The 27,953-nt window shown below is 38.7% G+C and overlaps 1 protein-coding gene across 1 annotated transcript in view; it reads right to left on the reverse strand.

Annotated features, from left to right (window-relative positions):
* Window positions 1-27,953, reverse strand: part of TNKS (tankyrase) — a 128,176-nt gene that overhangs the window by 35,934 nt on the left and 64,289 nt on the right. Inside the window, exons 4-9 of the mRNA XM_040063587.1 lie at window positions 26,737-26,773; window positions 25,813-25,888; window positions 7,388-7,482; window positions 4,346-4,412; window positions 3,712-3,898; window positions 1,607-1,728 (exon numbers count right to left, since the gene is read on the reverse strand). Coding sequence (XP_039919521.1) covers window positions 1,607-1,728; window positions 3,712-3,898; window positions 4,346-4,412; window positions 7,388-7,482; window positions 25,813-25,888; window positions 26,737-26,773 — 584 coding nt within the window. The remainder of the gene's footprint in view (window positions 1-1,606; window positions 1,729-3,711; window positions 3,899-4,345; window positions 4,413-7,387; window positions 7,483-25,812; window positions 25,889-26,736; window positions 26,774-27,953) is intronic.

Raw genomic sequence — 27,953 nt, forward strand, 5'->3', positions numbered from 1 at the left:
CTGGAAGAGTTCTCTAACTTTTCAATAGCAAAATAGCCTTTACCATGGGACCCCAAACCCGATGCTAATAGGTAGCACTAGTACCAATAACCATGTTTTGTCCAGTTTTAGCCTTCATTATGAAGTAACTTTCACTCAGGCTTCCACACCGCTGTTAATCAGCAGGACACACCCAAATTTTGCAAAGGCAAGCTTTGTAAATAAACATTAAGATCAACTTTTGCTCTGAAGAGCGGCAGCATTTTCAAGGCTTTGCAGGTAACATCCTATCTCTATTTCCTGCTGATATGCTAAACAACCCCTAAACACACACAAATGCTGAAGTACTGCCAAACCACAAAGCAACTCTAAAACCTATGTCAGGTGCTTGCTGTGGCCTTTTGGCTAATACAGCAGAGACCTTAGTGGCCCATGGAAAATATTATCATGCTTAGGGCAGGAATAGCTCAGTTAGATTATATGTAACCTCATCTGATCCTGGAAGCGAAGCCCTTTCATTTGGACTGGAGAGGATTTGGAAATCTCATGTATTGCAGCCAAAAACTGAAAAAATCACAGTCAAGCACTTAGTGAACAATGAACCAAATACATCAACAGAGCTAAAATATACCATTTGGTCCAGCTGCCTCTGCAGAATCAGCAGGGGGAAAAGAGCAAAGAACATCATAGGACTGTGAAGTGATCATTACATAGCTAAAGAGATGCCGCAAAGCAGCAGCTGACACACTCAGAAAAAAAAGGGTAACATCATCCCAAATTTCATAGTGTCTTCACAGTCAGCCTATAAACCTCTCTTTCCTGTCTTGCTTCTAACTTCAGGCAAGGATGCTGAGTCCTCCACGGAGAAAAGAGAGCATATGGATGCTTGGTACCCAACACACAACGTTCTGATCACAATCACAACGTTTCCAACACTAAATAGGCAGTTGCATGCCTGCAGCTGAGACCTGCCACAGGAAAGAAAATGCTCCATTGGAATAAAGTATCACAACTATAGGGGTTTTAATAATACCATCAGTCTCAGCTTCAAAGTCTTCACTACATCTGGGATACTGGCTGTGTTCTTCGCTTCCACTGCTTCTTTAAACAATTAAGTAAGAGCAGGAAAGACTCAAAAGAACCCTGTTTGTACAGCTAATGTGGTATCGTCAGTTCTATTCCAAACCTGCGAGACCCTGTGATATACACCTACTTTCACCACAATTTTACGTATCCTAAGAAGAACATTTGTAATCCAAGTTTGCTCACATAAAACATGAAGGAAACTGGGCTATAGAAATAAAATTTAACTCCATAAAAAAACACAGCAACAAACCAACAAAAAAAGAGGTTTATAGGAAAAAATGCAAGAGAAGTGAAAAATAAAAAGGTGAAGCGTGGCTGGAGAGCTTCTGTAATCTACCAGAAAGAAGGAAAAAAAGTGATAAAATAAATTATACTATTTTTTTTCTATAATGGTGATTTTATTTTAGCATAGAAAGTGTTCAATTGCAAATTCTCAACCTCAGATGATGAATGTATTTTCATAGTGTAGAAATAAAACTCCTTGACTCCAGGCTACCAGCACATTCATCATAAAACAAATGGATTGACTGTATAATCTCACCAGTGCAGTCTCATGCGACTGTGGCTGCTTAAAATTAATGATCTCCAAAGCAAGCGTCTTTTTCACTTTGGCTAGGTCTGCCTCTCTGGCTGCTTGCAGTAGAGAGTGTCCTTTGAATTCATCTGTTAGAGGAAGAAGACACATTTAATATTCAGCAAGATGTCACATTTATAAATGTTATTGCAGAAAGATAGCTATACTCAAATAAGAGGAAAGAGGAGTGCCTCTGCATGTCTTCTGCTTCTGCAGCTGACCTGGGACACAGAACACGAAAGCAGCTTTGCTGAAACCAAAGGGACATGCTAAAGGAGAGGGGAAGTTACTCCTTTAGTTAAATCCTTATAGGTTTTCTCCCTTTTATCCTCTACCCACTTGACATTAAATGCATATCTGACCCCTACATTAGCCATGTCTGCGTTCAGATGAGCACAATACTATGAGATATTAAGAAAATAAAGCATTAAAACTTCTTGTCAAAAACCTTATTGTATTTGCATGACAAATAATTCACTGTAAAGCCGAAGTATATATATATGATTTCTATAAAATTATAAATAACAACAATCTCAACAAAACCAACAATAATACATACATAAAATTTAAATAAAAAATACTAAAACATTGGTCTTAAAGCTAACTAGCTAAGCATTTGAAGCCGGTTTGCTCCAAAGATGAAATGAGTTTTGATAGCAGGTATATCTTTGCAAGTACAGATAGCTAAATTTGCTATTTGCAGATCTTTTTTAGCTCAGCAACTAGTTCATTTTAGTTTTAAGTAACTTTCAATTTGAAAAGAAGTGTTTGTCTTAAAATGTATAGAGAAAAGGCAGGTTAGCAAAAATTAAATCTGACCGTGGAAACTAGAAAACAAACTCTCAATTTCAGTAAAAATAGAAATATTTTTGTTTCCTAAGCAAGCTTGAAATCCTAAGTTTGTTAATGAGGGGCTTTCTTCTCCCACCTTTGTCTTAATGTCTGGTTTAAACTTCTTTGTATGCAAAGCATTACTCAAAGCACAAGTGCAAAAAAATCTTGAAATAACAAGCATAATGTAACTGTATTCCCAAAATGTAAGACCAAACAGCTCAGGAACATAAAAACCATGATATTTTGGGATGCAAATACAAGCTATCCCATCAAGATACTGCCAAATTTGACATAATGCTTACATGTGGTAACAAATTTCAGTGGACATTAATAGACATGAATCTTCCTTCACTGCTCTAGAGGAACTCTAAACACAGAAATAAACCGAAGTTTAAATTGATTTTTGTTTGCTTGTTAATTTAAATAAATGCGAAATTAACCTTCCTCAGAGCCAGAAGCTTTAGCCCAGAGTAGAGAAGTACCTAAAAGACAGTAATGCCCTCCCCTTTTCCTCTAGACCAAAGTTTTCTGCTGCATATGATCTCACCACCTTCCTCTGCAAAGAACGGTGACTAGACCAAAACCTGACTAGCTGTGATTGTGAGTAGTGCAGGATCACATTATTAAGTGTCTGGGGGCTTCTGCTATACTGGGAAGGTGAGAGACAAAACCAAAAGCTTATCTATAATTGATAATCTAATTCTCAAAAAGTCTTCTGTAACTTCATAATGCTCTGTTTCCATACATGTCTCATTTAATTATCTTTTACATTTTATGAGTGAGGAAACAAATCCCCCCAAAGAGGGAAAGCAAAGGCATACAAATTAAAATTAGAGTTGAAATACTGGTTTGTAAACAGCATAAGGATTGCAAAGACTACAAAAGGAGGTGATGGAATTTCCATCTCCAAGGTTGCACACCGAAGGTACCTACTTTCTGTAAGTTTCTAAATTAAATACAGAGCCTCAGTATAGAGGCTCCTGCGTGACTCAACTGGACTTTAAACATTAAAAACCCCAAAGTCACTGATTCAGCAGTGCCCTAATAATGCTAAACTTCAGAAAACCAGGCAATATGACAAACGATGTATCAGAGGTACCTGTGCATTTCAAAGCGCTCGACACAGCTGCAGCTACTCTGCTGCTTTGCATCCACTTCTGAAGCTCGAGGAAGGTGGCCTGGAAGGAAAGCACCCCTTTCCACCCACCAACAAGTGCTTTCAGTCTGGGAACACTTACAGGTCAGTCTCTCCCGGAGCTCAGGCGTTGGAGCCATGTCAACCGCACTCTTGCCGTGGCAGTTGACCAAGGTGGGATCGGCGCCGTGGCTCAGCAGGAGGGAGCAGACCTCCACACGGTTCTTGGAAGCAGCTTCATGCAACGGGGTGAATTGCCACAGGTCCATAGCATTCACACAGGCACCATGCTGGCACAGCAAATAAAGCCTTGGATTACTAAGAAATCACCTTCAACAACCAAAAAGCTTACAAATTTTCGTTTTATTATAAAAATTGGTTCAAATTACTCATGTATGAGCACACACACACCTAAAAAATTTAATTAAAAATACCAGCATACACAAAAATACTGTTGAATCTGCAAAAAATTTGGGTTGTGTGTGTGAGCTAATTTTTGAACAGAAAGATTCAACTCTACTATCAGTCCAAAGAAATTAGATAAAGAAAACGCCACATATACTGTTCCAACAAAGACCTAAAGTTGCAGGCTTCTGAAATGACAATATGATGTTTGAAACCTGTTACCAGTAGGGAAAAAAAAAAAAAAATCTTATTTTTCAACTCTGATATAAACAGTTCATATCTTATCTAACACATCTAAATCAACAGTAATTACTTTCCATCCTTCCACTTACCTTTAGCAGCAGCTCTGTAACCTCATAGTGTCCATAAGAACATGCATTATGAAGAGGCACAAGACCACTGCATGGAAGAAGAAGGCAAATGACAAATTTTTTTAAAGCGACATTTTTACAGGAGGAACAATTTTCTCCCTACTGAGATGAAGAGAACAAATCAAAGTTAAAATATTTAAGCAATTAAGTACTTAAAAATTAGGATTTACAAACTAATGGGGAAATCTGACTTCCCCAAACCACACATCACTTAAGAGTGGCATTAACACTTGGGGTTTTGTTGCTTGAATTTGGAGAGGTTTTTTGTTGTGAGTTTTTTTTTGCCTTAACAGGCCACAGATGTTTAATCTACCATTAAGACTAGCATTAACTGGCTTTGACGTAATCTTTCTTGAAGCTATTAAGGAGGGGGAAGAGTCCCATTCCACATTCAATTTCCTCAACAGTGTTCTGCTTCTGCCTAAATAGGAACTCATGTCTAAAATGCTATGTGAAAGGCAAAACTCCCCAGATAACACTAACGTAACTCCTGGGTATTTTATGAAGATGTACAAATATCCATGGAAAGGAGACTCAAATTGCTGCTCTAGACTGTGGAATGACCTGATTTTCCTTCATTTTTTACAGTACAACCTATTTAACTGTTCCAGATACTTCTAAGAGAGTCCCTGTAATTTTTGTAGAGCTGTATTACTGCAGGCCATACTTAAAAATGACACTAGCAAAATAAATAACAGGGATTTAGTTACAAGCACAAGACCTAATAAAAGTCATGCATTGAAAAGGAGATGCAAGATGGGCAATTACTGCAGAGGACAAAATGAGTTTAATTCAAGCCAAGCATGACAGGCTAGTTATGGCTCAACAGATCAGTACACATAACACATGAAAACCATAGTTAACCTCATAATACCGATGAAAAATACAGGGTGTAATTCCCAGGACTGCAAAACTGACTTAGAAAGGATTAGGACAGGAAGTAGTAGACAACAATTAAATAAACTTAATTTTAAGGTGGATGCTCTCAGAAGCAGCAATGCATTTGTCACAGGAGAGGAAAATATGTTTGGTGGAAATTTTCCAGACTCTTCTTTCCATCGTTACTTTTCTTAACTAAAACTTGTGGGTGCACGTGTGAGATAGGGAGAGACTGTTCCACTCCGCAGAGCACGCAAAAACCCCGTCCCCTTCCAAAATGATGGTCATCTCAGGAGTGAGGCCTTCAAGGCCTGGCAGCAAAGACAATCGCTGCAGCAACGCACCTGGCCACTTCTGCAGCATCGCCTCCCCTTCCTCCTTCCAGCACAACAGCCGTAAGGGAAAGGAAAGACGAATGGAGAAAGAGCTGCTTCCCTGGATGGGCTTCTCTTCGGGAGTAACTAGAAGTGGTGGCCATTTTGAAAATGTAGAACAATTCCTAAGCACTTTCTCTGAATTGACTCCACTGAAGAGAACCTAACAGGTCTATAGAATCAATGTAGCCTAATTTAGCTCCTTAAACAAAAAGTGAAAGTTATTTATAGCCTATTTACTTATAAATTATGTATAAATAAGAAACAACAAGGTAAAAAAAACCACCACACTGATTCTAAATGTGTGATGGCACTAAAAAAAGTGGGAGCTTACTAGGATGTTAGATGTTTCTAAATATGTTTGGGTTATTTTTAAAGTTCAGTACAGAGTAAGTACTGAAAGGTTTTCCTTTCTGTTTGCTTTCCTCCCCCTCCTGCTCCAGTCCCAGGTTCAAGTTCAACTTAACTACTTTTCACTCATTCCAAGCAAACTGTTCGAAACTCATTACAGCATCTATACTGGAATTTTCTACCAGCTGATGCCAAAATTCTTGGAAAGATGCAAAGTACCTTCAACTTGTTTAAATAAGGCTGGCTCTACCTACATAGGTATTATATGGAGCTTTACTGTAGGACTTTTGTGGTTTATTTTTTGTGGGGGTGTTTTGCGGAGTAAGGAGGGAATGTGTTTTGTTGTGTTTTCTGTGTTGGTGTGGGGGGTTGTGGTGTGGTTTTGGTTTTTGTGGGGGGGGGGGGTTGGGGTGTATTTTTTTTTTTTTTTTGGCTTGCATAATATGTCATTATGCATTTAACAACCATACTGTTAAAAAAAGCCACTGGGGTAAATGGACAGATGAAAGAGCTATAATTAGTCAAACTTTAAGAGTTTAAGTACACTTAGGAGAGTTTTGGAGAAAAAGGAAAAAAAAGGAAGAAGCTAAGAACATTTAAAATCTCTTCTAACACTAGGCTGGATTCAGCAGAAAATTAAAATACAGGAAGCGCCTCAAGTTTGCTGGTGGAGACAGCACACACACATATCTTACTTCTATGGATTCTGAATACAAAACGTGCGTTTTTAATTAAGGGCCAAATTTCTACAATGTTAGGACTAAGCCTTCCAATCCAACCATCATGAGAATCATCACCTTGTAGATCAGAAATGTATGGATGAGAACAACACACAGCACGTTATCATTTCCGATTTCTAACTGCTGTGCACCTTGCTGATATCTTACATAACTACCACCCTTAATACAAAAATGGTATAGGTTTAGCCTCTACTGTATCGTGATTTTTGCTGTCAGCTTCAAAGAAGATAGATCTATGAGGACCACTAGTTGTGAGCATATAAGCATTATTGATGTTACTTGGAATTACATCCATATATACAAAACAGGATCATGAGACCATAGATAAGATTTTCAATGCACATCTTTCACTAAGCCCTTGTATTTTCTCCCCAATGCCTTTCCAAAAATAATGCTGTTAGTCTGTAATTGCAAAGGGTAGTCTGTGAATAGAAGTAAAGATCAATGTTTTTGAAAAAAACTTAAGGGTGTAAAAGAAGCCTTAAAACAAGTGCAATCACAACTAATCTGAAGTGCACTCAGATTCTGGAAGCAAATATCGTGTTCTTAGACAACTATTTGAGATTATGCTGCAACATGAACCAAATAAATAATTCTTTATCTTGACTAATACAAAACCACTGCTGCAAACAGGCAATAAACCAATTAATTTTGCATACCCTTTGTCCTTTGCGTGTACATCTGCACCATGCTGAAGCAGAAGTTGGACTATCCGGACTCTGTTGTAGCCAGCTGCTAGGTGTAAAGGAGTGGACTGCAAAACAAAAGAAGATGAAGAATGGGAGCCACATCAATATGAAGTCCTGTGCTTCCTTCCATTGAAATACTCTTAGTTCCTCTTATACATTGTGCCAAGGTAAGTTGAAGTACCCTTCTGTGATTAGCTGAATTAACAAATACACAGCACAGGCAGGCCCCTCCTGTTGTCAAAACAAAAAAATATGCCTTAAGGTGGGTAAGAATACAGGCACCCCTAAGGCAATAACAGCCTCTTAATTTAAAGCTAATTTTAAAAATCATTATCATCATCATCTCTGCACCAAAGAAGTATCCATACATCTTCTGTACCGTGCTGTGGTAAGACAAAGAGCAAACGTATGCAGATTGCAGTTTCCTGCAGAATACGGGTCTTCAGCAGTAATGCACCTTGCTGCATACTAACAGAGTAGTAACACCTTTCCCCATGGTTAACTCATATGAATTTTAACTGAAAGCTTTTGAGTTGACAACAGTAATTCCCCTTGAAGCTTATTTTTAAAAGCTTTTTATTATGAAACAAATTTTGTGTGCTCTCTCAGCCTGGGGGACTGCTTTCTTACAGAAATGGATGATGCTGTTTTTTCCTTCCCAGGGCTGAGAAGCAGAGGATTTTAAAGGGATCTTTGTTGCAATTTATTTTGTGGCATGCAGCCAAATCATACCATTTACTTACAGTAAAACCCCACACATAAAGCAGCTTGAAACATGGAAAAACTTACATATCTCACTGTATTATGTCAAGTATAGATTTACTGTCAGCATTAAAACATCGTTATACAGTGTTACAAGGAAAGATGTCACATTTCGCTATTACCAAGAGGTTAAAAACAAAAAAATCAAGACAAATGGTCTCATCTGCGATAAACTGCAGCAAGTACTATATATCCATAAATAGTATGGATCTCCAGGAACACAGATTTTATATGTCCATAATTTGGGAGCAGTTTTTATTATATTTTACTAAAGTCTCAACACTTTGCTTCAGAAAGAGTAACCACTTTGACAACTACCAAGTGTCCTGTGTATCATACTGAGGACACAGGTTGTACCATCAGAAATGATAGCACAGGGTAGAAAAACACCTGGGAAACTCAGTAAATTTAGAGAAGCTGTTATGCAAGTTTCCATAAGACCTGTTCTCACAATTATCTATACTCAAGATAAGGACCTCTAACATTCCTAACATGAAGATCCCGGAAGTGTTTCCAAGCTACAGAATACCAGTAACAACAAACATGTCCAACTTTTTAGTTGTTTGATCATGCAAATTATTAGGATCTACTACTCTGTTCAAGGCTTCTACTATTGAATTAATTTAGACTGATCTAGAAGGCAATATATTCCTTTTATATCTGCCCCTCTTATAAAATAACTGTATTCTGCATATCATAAACATTAATGAAAATGTGGGTAAGGATGACGCTGCTATTGACATTAGCAGAATACTTCAGTACTGTTTATTCTGACAGTTGCCTTGGTTCGGTTACTAAATCCAGTTTTATCAATCGGATTAGTAACTCAGAAAACCTAAAATTAATTTGAAATGGACTACAGAAAAGTCTGTCTAAACAAAGGTCTGGACTCCAGAGAAACTTGGAGCCAAGCATTAAATGTCTAGAACATTGCAGGATCCTTTAACCTCACTACAATTAAACCACATCCATTCTTGTCTGCGCACCACTTCTGAAACAGTGATCGCAGACTTCCAAAATGATGCTTTACTCACAGGAAATGTTATTAATAGAGATGTTCTCAATAAAGACATATAACCCCAGAGTCTTGCTCATTCCTTAAAGTTAAAAGAAAAACTATTATGACTCAGGCTGGGACTGTGCACTTTGTATTTCTAGGGTTAATAGACCTGCATTTGCCAAATAACTTCATTAGAGAAGAAGCCAAAAACTTCTGAAGTTTACAGCTTCATAACAAATGGCATAAATGAAGCAAACCAGTGTTCACCCAAATCTTCAGACAACTTATATCCCTGTCTTTCAGAAAGGTGAGATACTTCCTTCTCCACTCGAGCAAGGGCATGCAGACACCCATGACTGAAATACAGAGTATCTTGTCTTGCCCAGCACACCAGGAATTATTTATCTGCAGCCAGACACCTGACATTTGGTGTGCTTGCCTTGTGGTCCGCAGCAGCCTCAGCGAAGCTGAGTGTGCTGTGCTGCGGTCACCTCTCCAAGGGGGATCAAGTGATGCTCCCTGCACCCATCCCTGGAGATGGGGCTGAGATCTCCACCAGGCAGCAGGCTTCAACTCTGCAACTGCAAACACCCAGTGCTGGAGAGGCAGGGAGTTAGAGGGACAGAGAGACCACTTAACTGATGGGCAAGGACAAGTGAACACACATGTGCAGGAGCAGGAGCAGACAACCTGGAGCACTGCTCCCCCGTATCCACAAGCCAGCATTCCCAGCTGCTCGCTAGTTAAGCTAAATAGCTCTTATAAACACTGTGCTTACATATGCTTCAGGAAGGAGAAAGCAGGAAGATCCTGTCTCCATGATTTTTAAAAACTTCCTTTCTCATGAGAAAGAGCATTCATTACTAGAGATTTAAGAGGTAAAAATACTAATCCGGAGTCACAATTTTGTATGCTAACTAAAGAATCTAGGTACCTAAAAGATAATATTGTGCTACATGAACTACTCATTAGATGACATTATGATCCTCAAAAAAAACCCTAAAAACCATCAAAAAAGTGAACGATGGCAGCAGAGAGTTATTCTTAAAATTAACATGTTTATTTATGCAGCATCAGGGAAGTAAAAACTAAATACCATTGACAGCAATGCCTACTGCACCTGAAGGGTATATCAAATTAATTAATATTAAGAAAACAGATTTAATAAAGCTACCAATTAACCTCTCCTCCCGTATCTTGCAAAATTGGCAAGACTTCCTAACAAAAATCCTTGGAGGGCACTTACCTTACAAGACTCACATTCACAGTTACCAGGCCAATCACACTGTCTTACTAGCTAGTGTAATTAAAGAGTATAACTCCATTTTTATTAAGTAAAGTAGACCATCATGCAAGATGCTCATCTTATTTTAAAGTTTTATGGCCGCTGTAACTGAGCCAAAGTAGGTACTGAGCACTTTAAGGAACATCACTGTACACAAGATGGCAATCGCTGTCAACCTATATACCTACTATTTATAGTAAGGTAGGTGTTTTTTGCCTGCAGTCTTTTTGATAATATGTTGCCTGAGAATACAAGAAATGCATTTTTTATGTTTGATACTGTTCTCAGTGAGCCGCAGGTATTTTTGCACAGCTTCATTACCAACAGCTGATTTGGTGACCCCTGTTCAAGGTCAGCTGCCTCAGACTTGCCATCCCCAATTCACCTGCATCAAACAAAAGGGGTCCTTGGGGGATCTCCAGTGCTGCAGGCTCCGAGCAGCTTCTGCTAAAATCTGAAAATTTGTTTTCAACAAACTGTCCACAGGCAATGTGGGAGTGCTAGCTCCAAGCACCATCCGTTTCCCTTCCTACCTCGCTAAAGAGTCTTCAGCAGCTCTCAGACAGTAATGCTGCCACTGCCTCAGAAGAAAGTTTCATTTCAGATTCAAATTACACATTTTAAGGATGACTTTAAACCAAGAGATCTTATGTAACCATCTTATATTATGCATTATCTGCATGATTAATAACAGCTGCAGGAACTGTTTTAAAAACGAATATTGCCTGTTCTTGTTTCCTACTGCTGAAATCTTTATATAATGCTATCTGATAAAAATCTTAATCTATGCATTTCTCTCATTCTCAGCTTTCCATCCTGAAGGCCATTAAAATCAACAATCTTACTTCATAAATAACATCTCATCATACATCTTATTTACATCACTGTACAGTGATTTAGTATTATCACAAATTCATTTAATTGTTTACAAGAAGAGCACTCTCATAATAAAGAGGCATCACTGGCCTTGACATGTGGCTACTCATGCTCAGGTCTCAACAGGCACCAATAAGGCTGGCTCTTACACAGATGGGGAAACAAGTAAAGCTTGGCAAAAAATACCCAAAGATAGTCGTACACTTATTGATAACTCTTCTACAACATCCTGCTGACAGAGGACACAAAAAAAAAAAAGGAGGGAGGAGGAGGGATTTTAAAATGCTTCATGCAGACTTTAATATTTGTGACTTTTTATATCATGTCTGTAATTATCTTCAGGTCTAGTAGATTTGGAAATTGCAGGTATGCAGCAAACTCACATTTAACAAATGTAGTTCAAAAAACCCCCTTTATTCTATTCATATCATACCGCCCTTAGAAAACAGCAATAAAAATATCTTAAAAATCCCTTCAGAGAAGTGTTTCACCTCCTTTGAATTAAGGGAAGAGTATATGGGTTTCTAATGACAGAAGGGACCTTTGTTACATAGCTTTGCTTAAAACTGTTTTGAAAGATGTCCTAAATCCTGGCAAAGCAAACAACTTTCTCTTTACTGTGTTAGAATTTATGACAGAATCCTTCTTTCCAATCACAGTAGTCTCTGCTTGATGCTGCTCTCTTGCAGACATCTCTAAAATGAACCACATCAATCATGAGGGTACATCAGGAAGACATTCCGGATGCAAGTGGAGTACCTCCTGTCACCACTTTATCATTCTGATTAATGGGGTAAGGAAACAAGCTGCAACAACACCACAATCTGGCAAACACATTCCTAAACTTTTCCACTGTGGAAACAATCAGGCTTTTCCTTTGCTGCTCAGATACCAACTTGCATTCTAATTTTAAACAGTGCATCCATCTTACACCTTCATTTTAAATTAATTTGGAAGCTTTCTTGGGAAATAGCTCATCAGCATTTGTTTGTATTGTGCCAAGACTGGACTTCTATACAAAATATTTCCTTCTATAAATACATATTTCAAATAACTCAAAATAATTATTTTATATTCATGCTATAATGCTCTCACACATTTGATATTACAGAAATAAAGTTCCCTTACCCTGACTGAAGAATTATGCTCTTAAGGAGCAGGAAAAGGGCTGTGCTTCTGTTCACTAGCCACATGACTTGTCATCCTAATCATGCAGCTCCCTTGGTCATTTTATAGCAGTACTGAGTTATTTAAATTCATGGTTGACAATTATGCTTTAGGGACAATCTTACAGATGCTGCTTCAGGAAAACAAGTAATGTCAGACTGCTGACTGTAGATGAGCTAGCTGCAACTCTGGAGATAAGCAAAGGGATGAAGAGCCTAAACTACTTTTCTTATGTAAAACATAATAAGCAAGAAACAAACAAACACCCCTGCAAACAAACAAAATACAAGAATTACAAATTATTAAGGAAGACATTTCTCACTCCGCTGTTTCCAGTGGTAATTTAACTGCTTCATCTTCAGAACACAGCCAGTAGTAATTAATTAGACTACTGAACTGGGCAGGCTTAGCATAGTAAAATTCCGAAAAACATAATGTCACAGATTTCACGTATTGCCTTCTAACAGCTAATGACAGGGGAAATGAACTGAACAGCTCACCAATTCAGAATCTGCAAGTCACATAGCATCTTAATTTAGAGATCTAGTATATCAGATGGTCTCTTGTCTGGTGGGGGTGGTGGTGGTGAGGAACCAATTGTTTTGAGCTGTAAACCAGCAAAGACAAAACCAGCTTGATTTCACAGACACAGCAGTGCTAGGGCAGAGCATCAATGGGCAAAAATATTCATAAACTTGAGGAAAACAGTTAAAAAACCCGGAAAGACTAAAAATACTGCAAATACACTGAGAGAGCAAGGTCTCATTTGGAAGAGGTTTAGTTTGACAGACCAGCTCCTCATATTCAGTGAGTATTCAAATCTATTCCTTTTTAGGGGGCTGTACTGTCCAAACTATTGACTACTAAATGCTTCTCTAGTAGATCTGACCTTCGAGAGACAACACAATTTTCTGACTGTATGTCTGAACCTCTACGACCGCATGACAAGGGTTGGCATCAGTTCCACGTATTAACGTAGTGACCCTGTTGTACAATAACTTTGGGCTAGGTGTTGACAAATTAGGGGACAAGAGATTCATGAGAGAAAAGCTTTTACAATCACCTACGTGCCTAGTGTAGGGAAGGACTGATAGGATTACAAGTGTGATCGTGCACAGGGGTAGACAAAGAAATAACTGGAGTGTCTCCATTTCAAGGAGAAAAGAAGGTAAAACAGGAAACCACAGAACCAACTAGGTTGGAAAAGACTTTTGAGATTGAGTCCAACCTGTGACCAAACACCACTTTGTCAACTAGACCACGCCACTGAGGGCCACATCCAGTTTCTTCTTCAACACCTGCAGGGATGGTGACTCCACCAGCTCCCCGGCAGCCCATTCCAATGACCAACCACTCTTTCTGTGAAGAAATTCTTCATAATGTCCAATCTAAACCTCCCCTGGTGCAGCTTAACACTTTGTTCTCTTGTCCTGTTGCTGGTTGCCAACCCTCACCTGGCTACACCCTCCTTTCAGGCAGTTGTACAGTGATATGGTCTCTTCTGAGCCTTCTTTTTCCAGGCTAAACAACCCCGGCTCCCTCAGCTGCTCCACACAGGACTTGTGCTCCACACCCTTCACCAGCCTTGTTGCCCTACTCTGGAAATGCTCCAGCATCTCAACGTCCTTCCTAAACTGAGGGGCCCAGAACTGGACACAGCACTCAAGGTGTGGCCTGACCAGCACTGAGTACAGGGGAAGAATGACCTCCCTGCTCCTGCTGGCCACACCATTCCTGACACAGGCCAGGATGCCATTGGCCCTCTTGGCCACCTGGGCACACTGCTGGCTCACGTTCAGCTGCTGGCACCAGCACCCCCAGGGCCCTTTCTGCCTGGGCACTGTCCAGCCACTCTGTCCCCAACTTGAAGCGCTGCAGTTGTCATTACTTTCAGAGACAAACCCAGAAACGTAGACTAAAGGGAAAAAGGTAAAGGGCTGGGAGAGACACTTAAATCTTTAAATAGGAACACAATTGATCTCTGAAGGACTTCACAAACAGAAGATCCCATAAATGGGACACTAGTAATCTTTAACCTCTTCCTAAACAAGAATTAAAATGCAACACCTCCTCCCTTCCCCAAAACTCTTCTGTATATGCATGTATCTCAAACACCATTTGGCAAAACAGTTCCACAGAGGATGTGTCAGAAAAACTGAGTAACACTCCTCACAAAACCACAGTGTTTTCATAAAACTGATCTTTACAAGAATCTCTTCCATTTCTACATGCATATGATGAAGGTGCAGCTGGAGATGGAACTGCAGTATGAAAATGAAATTCTGGGGCTTTCATTATGAAGTAGCATTTGTAGTTTTCCTAGATTCAGAAGCACAGAATACATCTCTGGCAGCACTCAATGACACAGGGAGAGGAACTTTGAGATGGATTACCAGAGAAACAGAGGAGTATACGCTGTTACTTTGGTGATAGATGCTGACAGCTGAGGGAACAGTGGCTTGCTGAGCTACATAAAGAAAATATCAGAGTAAAGATCCACTCTCTCCTCCTAAGGGAATGAGGCTGATGTTGTTTAACACTGAATGGAGATCTATACTGGCTTGAATGATATGGCAGAACACTACACAGAAACTACTTAAAAGTATCATTGTGTCCAGCACAGCCATTTTTGGCAATCTGAAGATGCACACTGAATCACCAAGAACCAAAACTGCTGGGTTTTTTTGCTTACATTCTCATCTTTTAGCACTTGCTATCAAATTCTTCATAGAGTCACAGAATATACTGAGTTGCAAGGGACCCATCAGGATCACTGAGTCCAACTCCTGGCCCTGCACAGGACACCCCAAGAGTCACACCAGGTGCCTGGGAGTGTTTTTTATGTTCTGGCATCCAGAACTGCCCCCAGCAGTTGAGGTGAGGCCACCCCAGTGCAGAGCAGAGCAGGACAATCCCGTCCCTTCCCTGGCTGTGCCAGATGCCCCCAGGACAGGGTTGGCCCTCCTGGCTGCCAGGGCTCAGTGACTCACATTCAGCTTGCCATGGACCAGCACCCCCAGGTCCCTTTCCATAGCAGTGCTCTCCAGCCTCTCGCTCCCCAGTCTGTATGTATATCAATGTCTTTACTATGACACTCAACTAACAATCTTTTATTTTCCTTTTCTTTTTATCTACCTTATTATTTTACTACTTCTCCTATTCATCTCTATGTATTCACTTTGCTTCTCCACCTTCCCCTTCAACTAGAATCTTTCCAGGCTTCAGTTCATAATATTTTCACATTATTAAGAAGGAATAAATTAATTTGACCATTCTCTCTGTTAATATGGCTTCAAATTAGTATTTCATTCATTTTATTGAAACAGGTCAGAATAAACTGCTGTGAGCAACACTTGCATATTGACTGCATTTCAGCTGCTCCAGTGCTGAGTATAAAATCAATATTTATACCTTATATTTTGGAATTTAACTAAAACATGAAATATTAATTAACTAATAAAATTAAATACACAAAATGCTCTTTTTGCATTACAGTGATAACTTGCAAATTTTAGAATTAAATTACTTTATAATCCAATCAAATAGCCTGCACAATTCCTTTGCAAAGCAGCCTTGTAAAATCCAGGGAAAATTACAAGAGAATTTATCTTCTCATTCCAACTGAAAAGCAATGGTTATTAGAAAATGAATATTCTAAAGAATTCCATCCATAAGAAATAAGCTTCTTTTATAAGTAGTCTCATATAATATTACTTGGAAAAGACTAATCAAATCACGTCAATTTTCTTGTTCATCAATGATACATCCATCATCAACTACAATGCCTTATTTTGGCATTTTCCTCCCCTTTTAGCCTTAATCTGCTGCCTGCTCAGTCAACTTAAACAATACTTTTAGAAATGATTGTGTAAATACATCTCTCCTCGCACATAAGTATTTGCCGTTCTTTTCATTTAGAACTAAATTGATCACGCTAAATTATCCATACAACCTCTGAAGTCAATGATGGGGTTGTACGAGTAAGTGACAACTGATGTGCTGGGAGAAAGACAGACAGCAAGGGCAGAAAACACAAGGGCTTTGGGTGACTTACGAGGTGAAATGTTTGGATGCTATCAGTGACTCCTCTACAGAGAAAGTGGCTAGGAAGGCCACAAGGGTAAATGCAACTACTGGGATGGTACCAAGTGACACCTGGAACAAAACCTTTCAGTAGAAGTTGTCTTTAATAGCAGCTATAACAGTCTCAGATTCAACTTACGTACAGGAGAAATGCTTGCTAAAATAATCCAACATGAGGCACCAATTGTCATAAAGTGAAGCTATTAAAAAAATAGCATGTTTTTAAAAATAAGCTAGAATTAGTAGGTAAGCATAAAAACTACTAACAAAGATAATATGGGAGACGCTTTGCTAATGTATACCTTCTGTAGGGGAGGGCTTGATAGAGTGAAAGAAGACAGTATGACCAACAGCAAGCTGAAAAAGTTTACTAGAATTAAGAGGACATTAAAAAAGCTGAATTTACAAGCTGGAGAAAAACACAAGGACCACAAACTCCAGTAGTTTAGAGGTAAAAATACAAGTAGGCAGGCAAAAGCAGTTTAAGTAGTAACTGGTGAAATGAATTCAAACCAGACTTCTTGCAACCCACTTGGAGAACAAAATGCACCAGCTAGTTCAGTGAGGCAAGGTCATACTAGGGCAAGAAATGGAGGTATTACAGGCAAGAAGGCACTGTGAAGAACTAAAGGAACTTTTTGTATGGTATACATCTTAGAAGAAACAGTCAGTCTCATTCCAGGATCTTGGTGAGTGAGCATGTGCGTATTTGGGAGCATGGAGAAGCTTGGCAAAGGATCTGTCTGAAAATAAATTAAGCATAGAAGAGGTAGTCATCCACATAAGCAAAATGAATTGCCAAGACCAAACTGGATCCACTCTAGAGAGCACAGGAGAATGAAACAGGTGAATTACTAGTTGTACACGACCTTCAATTAAGATTATTCCAGTATGTGAAGACATGGAAGTTACAAACCAATCGTTAATACATATTTTGGGGAACTACAAGGCCTGTAATCTTGATGTCTGTACAAGCAAAAATACAATATAATAGCAGCTGCATAAACAATCTGTTTGGGAAGAGTTAAATACTGTCAAAAGCAGTTCCACATTTAAAACTTGAGTTTTCTGAAGCAGTAAACAATAACATGCATAAGGGTAAGCCCACTGATACAGGTTACAGTGGGGGTAATCAATGGGTTTCTTAACTAAATCCTCACCAATGGCTCATTAGGAAGATGATGCTAGGTCCTCAGGCGGTTGCACAACAGCATGCAAAGATGGGAAACAGTGTAGAACTAAATGGTAGACGTCACAACAGAGAGAGGCCACAAAGGACATTAATACCACACTCAAAAGCAAAAAGGAAGCAGATCAGTTTATTTCCCATCACTTCTTATGCTCACATGCAGGGATTTTTAGAGGAAAGTGACACCAAGCATGGAAATATCACCTACAGTATTCACTACAGTTAACCATATACAAAAGTCAAATGCATTCAGTCCCTGGCTTGAGTTGCTCCATTTCAATTCAAAACATAAATCTCAACAATCTCTGTGAAGGAAAGGGCTCCACTCTTGAGATCACAGTAGAAGAAATATTATCAGTACTTGGCTTCTGGATGCTCCGTTAGAGCCAAATCCAGAATGCAGCTTTTAGTTAATGTGCATAAAATATTACATGGCAGCTCTGCCCAAATCTGCCAGTTTGACTTGTTTTCTCTTGACAAGAGATGGGTAATAGCCTAATGTGGGAAGTCATCTCCTGTGTGAAGCTAATCATCAAGGGGAAAACAGTTCAGGTATAAAAACACCCCATGCCTTCAACACATTTGAGGCTTCCTGAAGAGCACATTAATTAAGATCTAACAAATGAGATTTTCTGAATTTTAGAGAACAATACAAAAGAGAATGATGACAGAGAAAACAAATTCTTTCTAGTCCTTTGGTGCACAATTTCTATTTGTGGACATGACCGAGTACACTTCAAATAATATGTGAAATACTCACTGAAATGTTTTAGAAAAAATATTTAAGATGTCGTAACAAACTTAAAGGCAAGTAGATCAGTTTTACATTTTATTCAAAAGATATCATCTTTGGATATAAAAGGTTTTAAGTGACACCAGGGATAGAAATTAAGCCAAGTCATCTATACCATACAAAGTCTGCAGAGGGATTCTTGTGTTACCCACTTGGACCACGCTTGGCAGATGAAGTAAGATAGGATCACAGCATAAGAAAGTGTATAACTTGTCACTTTTTCTAACATGCATGAAGCCTGGGAGCTATCTTTTTATAACAAATAAAATGGTGTTTTAAAGGCAAAACACAGTTGTGACCATTTCTGAATACTTTTTGTACATATATGGCATTGGGCACTTCTGCACAAGGCACAACATAAACCTTATGACACTTGCTTTGTAATCTTCTTGTAATGTTGGAAATGTCACCTCTTTCTTGCAGTACACCATTAACTAAATCCAGAAAAGACCTTCAATTTTGCGTGCAGGATTTGATTTAAAATATTTGACTCAAACACGTGACCTGGTCTAGTGAAAGGTGTCCCTGCCCATGGCAGGGAGGCTGGAACTAAATGATCTTTAAGGTTCCATCCAAGCCAGGACCTTCTGTGTTTCTATTTACCAATCTACTAGCTCATACCTGTGGATATAACCTTGATACACATGTGTTTCATGAAACAGATACAAGATCAGTGCCAACAAAAACTGCAGTGTCTAGAAGCCATCAGCCAGAGCCAGCTTTACACTAGCCAACAGCAGCTAACAGCCTGCATGGTTATTGCTTGTTTTGATAACTGCAGTTCCACAGTGCTGTAACCACACATCAGGAAACTTATGGCAAACCTTTGCAGGACCAATAATATAGAACCCAAAATCTGTACGTTCCCCACCCACAAAACTGAGTCAACAGCACTTCACCAAAACCTGAATGACATTTATGCCAGTAAGCAGCAAGTGAGCAAATTTAGCAAGGACCTGTCTATCCAGTTATTCTGAAATAAGTATTTTGGATTTGTGGAAGTGTCTTTTTTCTGAAACGAAATGACATTTCATTAAACAATTTTTAATCTTTTCATTTTATTAGAATAATGAAGGAGAAGGCACTCATTCTGAACCAAGAATAATATACAGTTAACTGTTATTCTGTATGATTCCATTGCTCCTCTCCTTTGCACTAGTTTTTCTTTGTTGTTGTAGATAAGCCTTAAGAGTAGAGACTGTAAATACAAGTCATACAAAGAAACAACGTATACCAGCAGAAGAGTTCCTAGAACTCTGAGAAAGATGAAATGCAAATTGTGAAACTAGGTGAGATATTACATGTGACAAAAAGCTCCAAACATGTAAAGTCCACACTGACGTTCAGCTACACCCTTGAGTATGACAAGGCCTTATACTGGCTGTCTGTTCACAAGTCTTTTGCCCAAATAAACAGCTTTTGTCTGTAGAAAAGTAGATTTTCCCAATACTCAAACAATTTTTTTTATTGTATGTGGAATAGTTTCTCCCGAAACATATTCCATACCCATCTGAATATAAACTCGATGGCACAGATTTACAGAACAAACAGACCTATGGATTTTTGTAGTATTTGTTTTGATTTTTATTCCATGGCACAAGAAAAAGGCACACAGTTGTGAAGGTTTCGCTAGCACACAATGTGTTCACATCTTGCAGTATGTGGCATTTTTATTTCAATCCCCAGCTCCTAGAGCCAAGAATATTACAAGGGAATTTAAACCTCTACCCAAGTCTGCAGGCTGAGTAACTGAAAAGGGATAGATTGTGAACATGTGGATTGATTGTTCCATACAGCCTCAGAAATTGGAAGGGATACCAATTTTCTTTCCAGTTACGAGATTTTTCTTGAAAATGGCTGCAAACAACCAGAGTTCTGGAACAGAGGTTGGCAAATTCACTTACCAGCAGCAAATTGGAGACTCCCTGATAAGAGAAGACATAACTCACCTGATCTTGTTAGAATTTAATTTCTCTTTACCAGCCTTTTGTTTACAGGCTGATCTCTCAATAGAGAGAAAGAAGCAGAGGAATAAGAGAAAGAATCAGCAATTTCATCCAGTGGAATATTACCTGGTATCAGGGATATCCCAGAGCAAAAGCTGTGGGGCACTTTGTTCCCAAGATTTTTTGCAGTGGTTACTTCAGGCCAAGGATGCTGCTACTCAGCACTGCATTGCAGACCTTCTCAGACTTGGATTTCTTACATCTGAACCCTCTGCCAATGAACCAGAATGATGCCACGAATGAGAAAATCCAACATCCCTACGGCAGGAAAGAATAGGCTGAAGCAACAGCCTCAGTCAAACCCAAGAGCCTATGACGCACAAAGTTTAATAAGGCCTGTTAACAGCATTTTGGATTCAGGGTTGTCTACAGCTGTCTTGGAAAGGTGCAACAACAAAGGCACTGCAGAAGCAAAACACCAAAGACTGGTACTGGGAGCTTTTAAGGACTGAAAACTGGGAATAAACAAAGAAAGGGACATGACAAGTCAGAAGACAATAGTGCAAATAAGTGCGGCAGGACCACATGCATGATATAAATGGTGTTTTAATTAATTGACTATTATTTTTCCCATGGGATCACTACATTAACCACAGCACTGGATGGTCCCGTGCAAGGAAATCTGAGGTGTGTTGTTTGCAGTTTCCCAGATTCACCTGTTGCAGAAATAACATTTCTAGTTTCCAAGGAAGGAAGCAGGAAGGGAAGGTGCAGGACAGGAAACAACGTAGCTGTAGAGGAATTGCATTCTGCGTTGCCTTCTGGTACCAATTCCTGCCTCAAGTTGAACTAATACCTCAGAGCACGCTGTCACAGGTAATGCCACCTTTTTCTCTGTTTTTCATATGGTTGATATAAAGTGTAAATACAAAAGGCAGCTGCAACAGAAACTTTACTTCAAAGTACAAAGCAAGCATTTTATTTTTCAATTAATCACTTTTCTATGCTCATAAGAGTTCAAGATATTAGATATTTGCTCTACTTCAAGAGATGCCCCTTGAGAAGACTACCAAACAAACTGTTTTTTTGGTGACTCCTAACCAGAGGAATTGGATTCCCTTGCGTAAGAAAAGGTTTTATTCAACCAACACCTGAGTATTTTAGAGCCAGCATGATCTGAGCAAGTATAATGCAGTACAGGAGCAGGAAATTATGTACAACCAAAAATCCAACTTCCAAACAAAAATCCAACCTCCTACTGCTAATAGCTACCATGTCAGCTGGATGCAGATCACTTTGGAAAGCTATGATTAGTCATGTAGAAAGTATCTTGTAGAGTTCTTAGCTGAATTGCTGAAACCAATGCTTTCTTATCAGTTCAGATACTTTTGCATTTTTCAAATGGAGGCATCAATTTCTTCCTTAAACAGCTTTCAAGTGTTCACAACAGCTTTCTGAAGGAAATGAGTGGACTAAGAGCGTCTACTCAACCTGCAACCATTATATGTACGATTTTAAATCTGTCTCTCGCCACTGATTTGGGTAAGCAGTGACTGTTGTAACAAGCCCAAAATCCAGCCCATGACAAAGTAATAGAGCTTTAATTTCCAGCAGCAGAGAGGAACCTCGTGATTTAAAATAGTCAAAAAACATTTTTTGAGAATTTCTCATAACTATGTCTTGAAAAAGACAACCCCAGAGGAAAATATTTGAGGAAAAATAACAGGGGCTCTAAAGCCTACCTACCTTTACATACATAGACACATAAATAGATGCCTTGGCTTGTTAACAGTGTGAAATTCAGTACCATGTAACACCAACACCATAGGCTTGTCTTCTAGAAGTCATTACCTCTATAGATAATGTAAAGACTAAGGACACCAGCAGAACTCACAGTCAGGATGCAGGGGGATTTCGGACCCACAGCAATATGCAGGTGCTGTGTCTAAGTTCTGTCCCGACACAGCAAATACTTTGTGAAGCAATGTGAACAAAAGTGATGTAATATGTAAAGGCTGCCTTACACACAACAGCACATCCTAACAATTGTGCAAATTTTCAGTCTCCTGTTAAAAAAAAAAAAGTCAAAGCAAGACTAATTGCTGTGAAAAATCACTATTATATTTCAGCTCAAGCACTGCTTTTTAAAAAGTAAACAAATAAGACAGTTTTTAAAAAACAGGTTTTGTGAAATTTACCCTTACACAGTACCATATATAGCTCTGCACTATACAGCTCATTATTTGTGCCCTCATATACACTCAATAGGCACATAAGCCAGTACTTGCACAAAAATCAATCGCTACCTAGCTCAATGAAATCATAGTTTCTGAGATATTATTGCTGATTTTCTTTGCTCATCAAACCCCCAAAAAACTACCATGATCCTTGGTATGCAGGAATGCTTTAGCTGATATATAAAATTGCCCTTTGTTTTGCACACTCCATTTTTCCATCCAGAAAATAATGGCAAGAGTAGCCACACAGAATATATTCCCTCTTCAGAAAACAGCTCAAAAGCTTCAGTAATGTGAACATTTCTACAATGACCATAATCTACCTAAATTGTGACTTTGGAGGGGAAGAATGAAGTTCAGTTTCCATTCCTATTTGTCTTGACCTCTATCCTAAATAAATAGATAGAGCAATGGTTATCAGCACCAGATATAACCGCTCTAGAATCATGGAATCCTGTCCAGTAGGAATCAGACTCTGGCTGTCAATACTTTTCAAAAAGGCTACAAGCAGCACCCAGAATGCAATAAATCTTTTTTATTTCCAAACTTAGCTGGTTTCAAACCAGCAAGATACTGTCAGTGTTTTCCACCCCTTTCACCCATTCTATAAAGCACAACTTCACAGCACGTGTGTTTGAGGAATCCAGAACCCCACATATTAGTATGCATGGGATACAGAAAAATCCCCAGGAGGGAAAAAGTAAACTGCATACACTTGCACCCCAAAGTATGGGGAAAAAAATACCACTATACACGAATACAGAAAAACTAATTACCCATTCAGTACTGGAACTCAATTTCTTCACACCCACAGCTAAGTGCTCCCTTATCACTAGACTAGAGCTGGACATCTCGGAAGATCAAGGAATGCACAGACTGAAGAAAGAGTTTGTGGGTACAGCTGTACTGCAGGGTAAGTGTGATGCTGAGAATCTCAGGCCAATCCGCAGAGTCTGCATTCCTGGCCCTGAGAGTTGCATTATAACTGTGGCCTTACACTGCTCTAAGTTTGAGGCTGGAATGCTCAGAAGATCTGCAAAAAATAAAAGCATCGAGGAATGCAAGAAGCAACTTCCAAAATGGACAAATTCTCAGCTGGTGTAAATCACCACAGATGAACTAGAAGCAGCTACACCAGTGGAGACGTCCATTTACAAGGTTACTTAATTTGCCTTACTTAAAATGATCAAACCCCAAGTGATCTTGCATTAATACAGGACCTGAAAGTTTTGCTTTACAAATTAAATGCTTAACAGTTATATAGCATGCTTACTACAAAGCATTAATAAACCTTCCACAGACTGTACATATATGGTGGTAGAAAAAATATATATCATTTCAAAAAAGGTAATTAATATCAACGGCAAGGAATCCTAAAAGGAGTTTCAAAATCAGCGCACTTACCAACAACCAACCAACCAACCATATTTTCGAAGGGTCCACACACAGGAGCTTTAACTGCAATGTGCTTTCAAAGCCTTGGGCATAAATTTTCTAACCAATTCAGAGGCTGCAATAATACATAAATACTTTCTGCTATCTCAATATGAATTTTAAAAGCTTTGTAATTTTATTTTTTTTTTACTTTGATGTGATAAACGTTCAAGAAAACATCTGCAAGGAATTATTCCTTGCCCTGCTGACAGAAAACCCAACTCTGCATTTGGCCTTAGATCAACAGTGATGGGGGCTCAATTCCTCAGTGATGCACTGTTGTTCACCACCTCATTTAATTATAACACAGGGCACTATTGATACCTACATAGACTTTTACTTGAACAGCAAAGTCTTAAAAAAAGAAAAGAAAATTCAAGAAATAAGGACAATATATTTAATCTTAAAATGTTGGGAGAGTTTCATCAGTTCCAACACTGCTAAATTAAATAAAGCCCTTGTTCAATGGCCTTTCCTCAGCTCATAAAATCAATTGCTTTCAAAACCTGGAAGATGCATCAACTTTCAATCAGTGATAAATGTAAATGAGCACAAAACCGGCTGGGTTTTCTGTCACACAGTATGTATGGTAGACATCACAATTGAGAAACATTTTAAAATGTGTATAAAACCCAGGAATTTTTGTGGAGAGCTGTATTTTTTATATTCAGTGACAACGTACCTTTTAATCAAAAGTAAGTGTAAACTGCCCTATCTTTACTGATTTCAGTGGAACTGGGCTGTTCCACAACAGGTCCAGGGTGGCCAGCAGTTTATACTATGCTCCAACACATTCCATCAAAAAAACAAAACAAAACAAAAACAAAAAAACCCCAACCAACCAACCAAAACTGTAAAAGAAAACACTCCCGTGCTTTTCTCTCCAAAAATGAGATGTACTGTTACAGGTGAAAGACTTTAGCAGTTGCATATTAAAAACATTCTGGTACAGAGTTAAAAAATACCAACCAACCAACCAAACAAACAAAAAAAAACCCACAAAGAAAACCACAAAAAAACAAAACCCACAACATTTGTAAATCAACAGTCTAGACAGACTATCATCTCAAAGTCTAAAACATCAAAAATCATAGGATCTGCTTCTCACTCCGTATGTTCTTCCCTCCTCCAGTTTCAGCTAATTCCTAATTTAACTCATTCAAACATCTCTGCCAGAGAAAGTCAAAACAATAATGTCAAATTTAAGAAAATGCAGAAGGTGTTAAACATAGCAATACAGTGCCAGTCTACGTGGCAGTGTATTAGGAGCTAAGCTGAATACCAAGCACCTCACCCAGAAAATGCTCAAATATAATTAACTTTCTTCCCTTAGCTATTTTGTCCATCTGCAATGGAACATTTTGTTTTTCTTACAAAAGGTCTTAAAAGTTTCTTTTACATGTAAGACCAGGGTTTGACATTTAAAAGACACATACAAAACCCACATCTGCCAACTTAATCTGTCGCAACTGTCAGTGTCAAGTATAAGAGCATTTAATTTTACGGTGAAAAGGCATCACAGGTTCCCCCCACAACATATATTCTCTTGGTTTATACATCTGTGTTTACCAGTATGCTTAAACTGGCCTTTCTTAAGCAATTGAAATAAAAAGCAGGTATTACCTTACGCCCATCACTTGCATGGCAGTTCACATTTAAAGGAGTCAACAAAGCCATCAGCTTTTCTTCATTACCACTCCTGTAAAGGAGAAGATGATTATGGAAAGGGGGGAAAAAAGGACAGAGCTCCTTGACATCCATCTCCTTAGCAAGTCTTTTGCAAAGTATCACATATTGAAATTTGTACTGTGCAGGGAGAATGTTGGATGGCTAAAGAACCTTCCGAACATTTTGAAATCAAGAGTAAATACAGAAAAGAATTTGCAGTTAAATGTATTGCAAAAGATCATACAAAAACACCTCAATTTCTCTCCTTAACCTCATATTTCCTTCTTCTAATTTTACACATCTGAGAGCCATTTTTCAAAATAAATGTACTGAATTTAGCATATTTTCATCGCATATGGCCCATAACATTTGACAAAACATATACCAATACCCCAAAATTTTTTTAGAAGGGTTAACAGTCTATATAAAACGGTCTTGCGCAGTCAGAAGGAATGAAAAGCACCTTTGCAATATACAATTGAACTTTACACCTTTTGTATAGGCTTCCTTATGCTCTGCTCTGATAAAACCTATTTTCAAAATACATCCTACGGTAGCAGTAAAAACCCAAAGAAAAGAAAGATTTCAATATTTAAATTGCCCCTAAAAAGAACAGTCACAAAACAATAAAGAGGATTTAAGGAGCTTAAAGCAAAAACTCAATATTAACCTTATAACCACCATAGTGGGGGATTTCAATTACATAAACAGGCTTTTACATTTGTACCAGACTAAAGTCTGAAGAGATTTATGCTAATTAAGTGGTTTGCTTGCAGCATTTCATGGAAAGGCAATGACAAAACAGTACTATTTTAAAAACCCCTTTTCCTCGCCTGCTTCCACCCCCAAAATATGTTTTATATTCTAAGCAGCACTCACCTAGCAGCTTCCAGGAGTTCGTCCTTCTTGTATTCACCTAAATGATTGCAAAATATCATGCTGTTAGCATTTGGCAGAAGACAGATTAAGAAATGCAGTAGGAAGCAAATACAGAATTAAAACAGAGAAGAGGAGAAAAAAGCCCACACCCCGCTGGGTGATGGAGCTGTGACGTTAGCCAGCTTGTGGAGGCAGCATCACCAGTACCTTGGAGACGGGCAGCAAATTGACGCATCTTCTTGTCCAATCCTCAGATGGAAAGGCTTTCTTCGGACAACCAATGACTGCGAAATCTTGTGTCCAGAAACACAGTCCCGCTGATAACAGCGTGTCAGCTGAAGACAATGTCCCCACCCCCTGCCCTATTCAGTATGTCACATTATACTTGGGAAGCATAATAAATTCCAAGACAAAGCAAGGCAGTGCGGCTTTTGAAAAGGTACAAATTACCAGTCTCCAAGGCTCTCACCTGCCTATTTGAATGGTAATATTACACTTCACTAAGTTTTTTAGAAGAGCAGGGATTATTAAAAAAAAAAAATCCAGGTATTATATCATCAGCCACTTTCCAACGAAATACACGTTTGAAATAAAAAACACAGACAAAAGAGGTTGAACTCTGCAACAGATTTTGCTACGAGACTCTGAGATTAGAGATAACCACGAGTAATGTTAAAGCAACATTTACATCTGAAGTCCCAAGTTAAAATAGACAACTCATGAAGGTTGCTGCAGCACAGGATTAAAACTGCACATTAGTATTTTAAAAAGAGCTTGGAACAAGATAACTTATGGAAATAAGACAGTATTCTACAAAGCTGAATCATGGTGACATTGTGCAATACAAACGGAATGGAATTTCAATTCAGAAATTAGAAAAATAGCTTTTTAGCAGCTTTATGTGGTCACAGAACAGAGCATGTCCTAGACCCAAAAGGTAGAGGGTTTGAAAAACATACTGTATACCATCTGCTAGAGAATTAATGCCTCTAACTACAATGCTCTAAGAAAAATAGGAAGAAGCTGTCATGAAAGAAGAAAAAAAAACCCCTTCGTGCTGCCTCCTATGTGTAATTGTAATAAACCTCCAGTGAAACAGATTACAGGTGAGGAAAGACACTGGGCCATGGAAAATTCCAGATTGGACGGCAGGTAAGACAGAAGGTTCATCTAAAAACATCCCTTAACAGATGTAAAGTGCAGGAGGAGGGTTGGAG

Source organism: Hirundo rustica, chromosome 5 (genome assembly GCF_015227805.2).
Source record: "Hirundo rustica isolate bHirRus1 chromosome 5, bHirRus1.pri.v3, whole genome shotgun sequence".
Taxonomy (NCBI): Eukaryota; Metazoa; Chordata; class Aves; order Passeriformes; family Hirundinidae; genus Hirundo; species Hirundo rustica.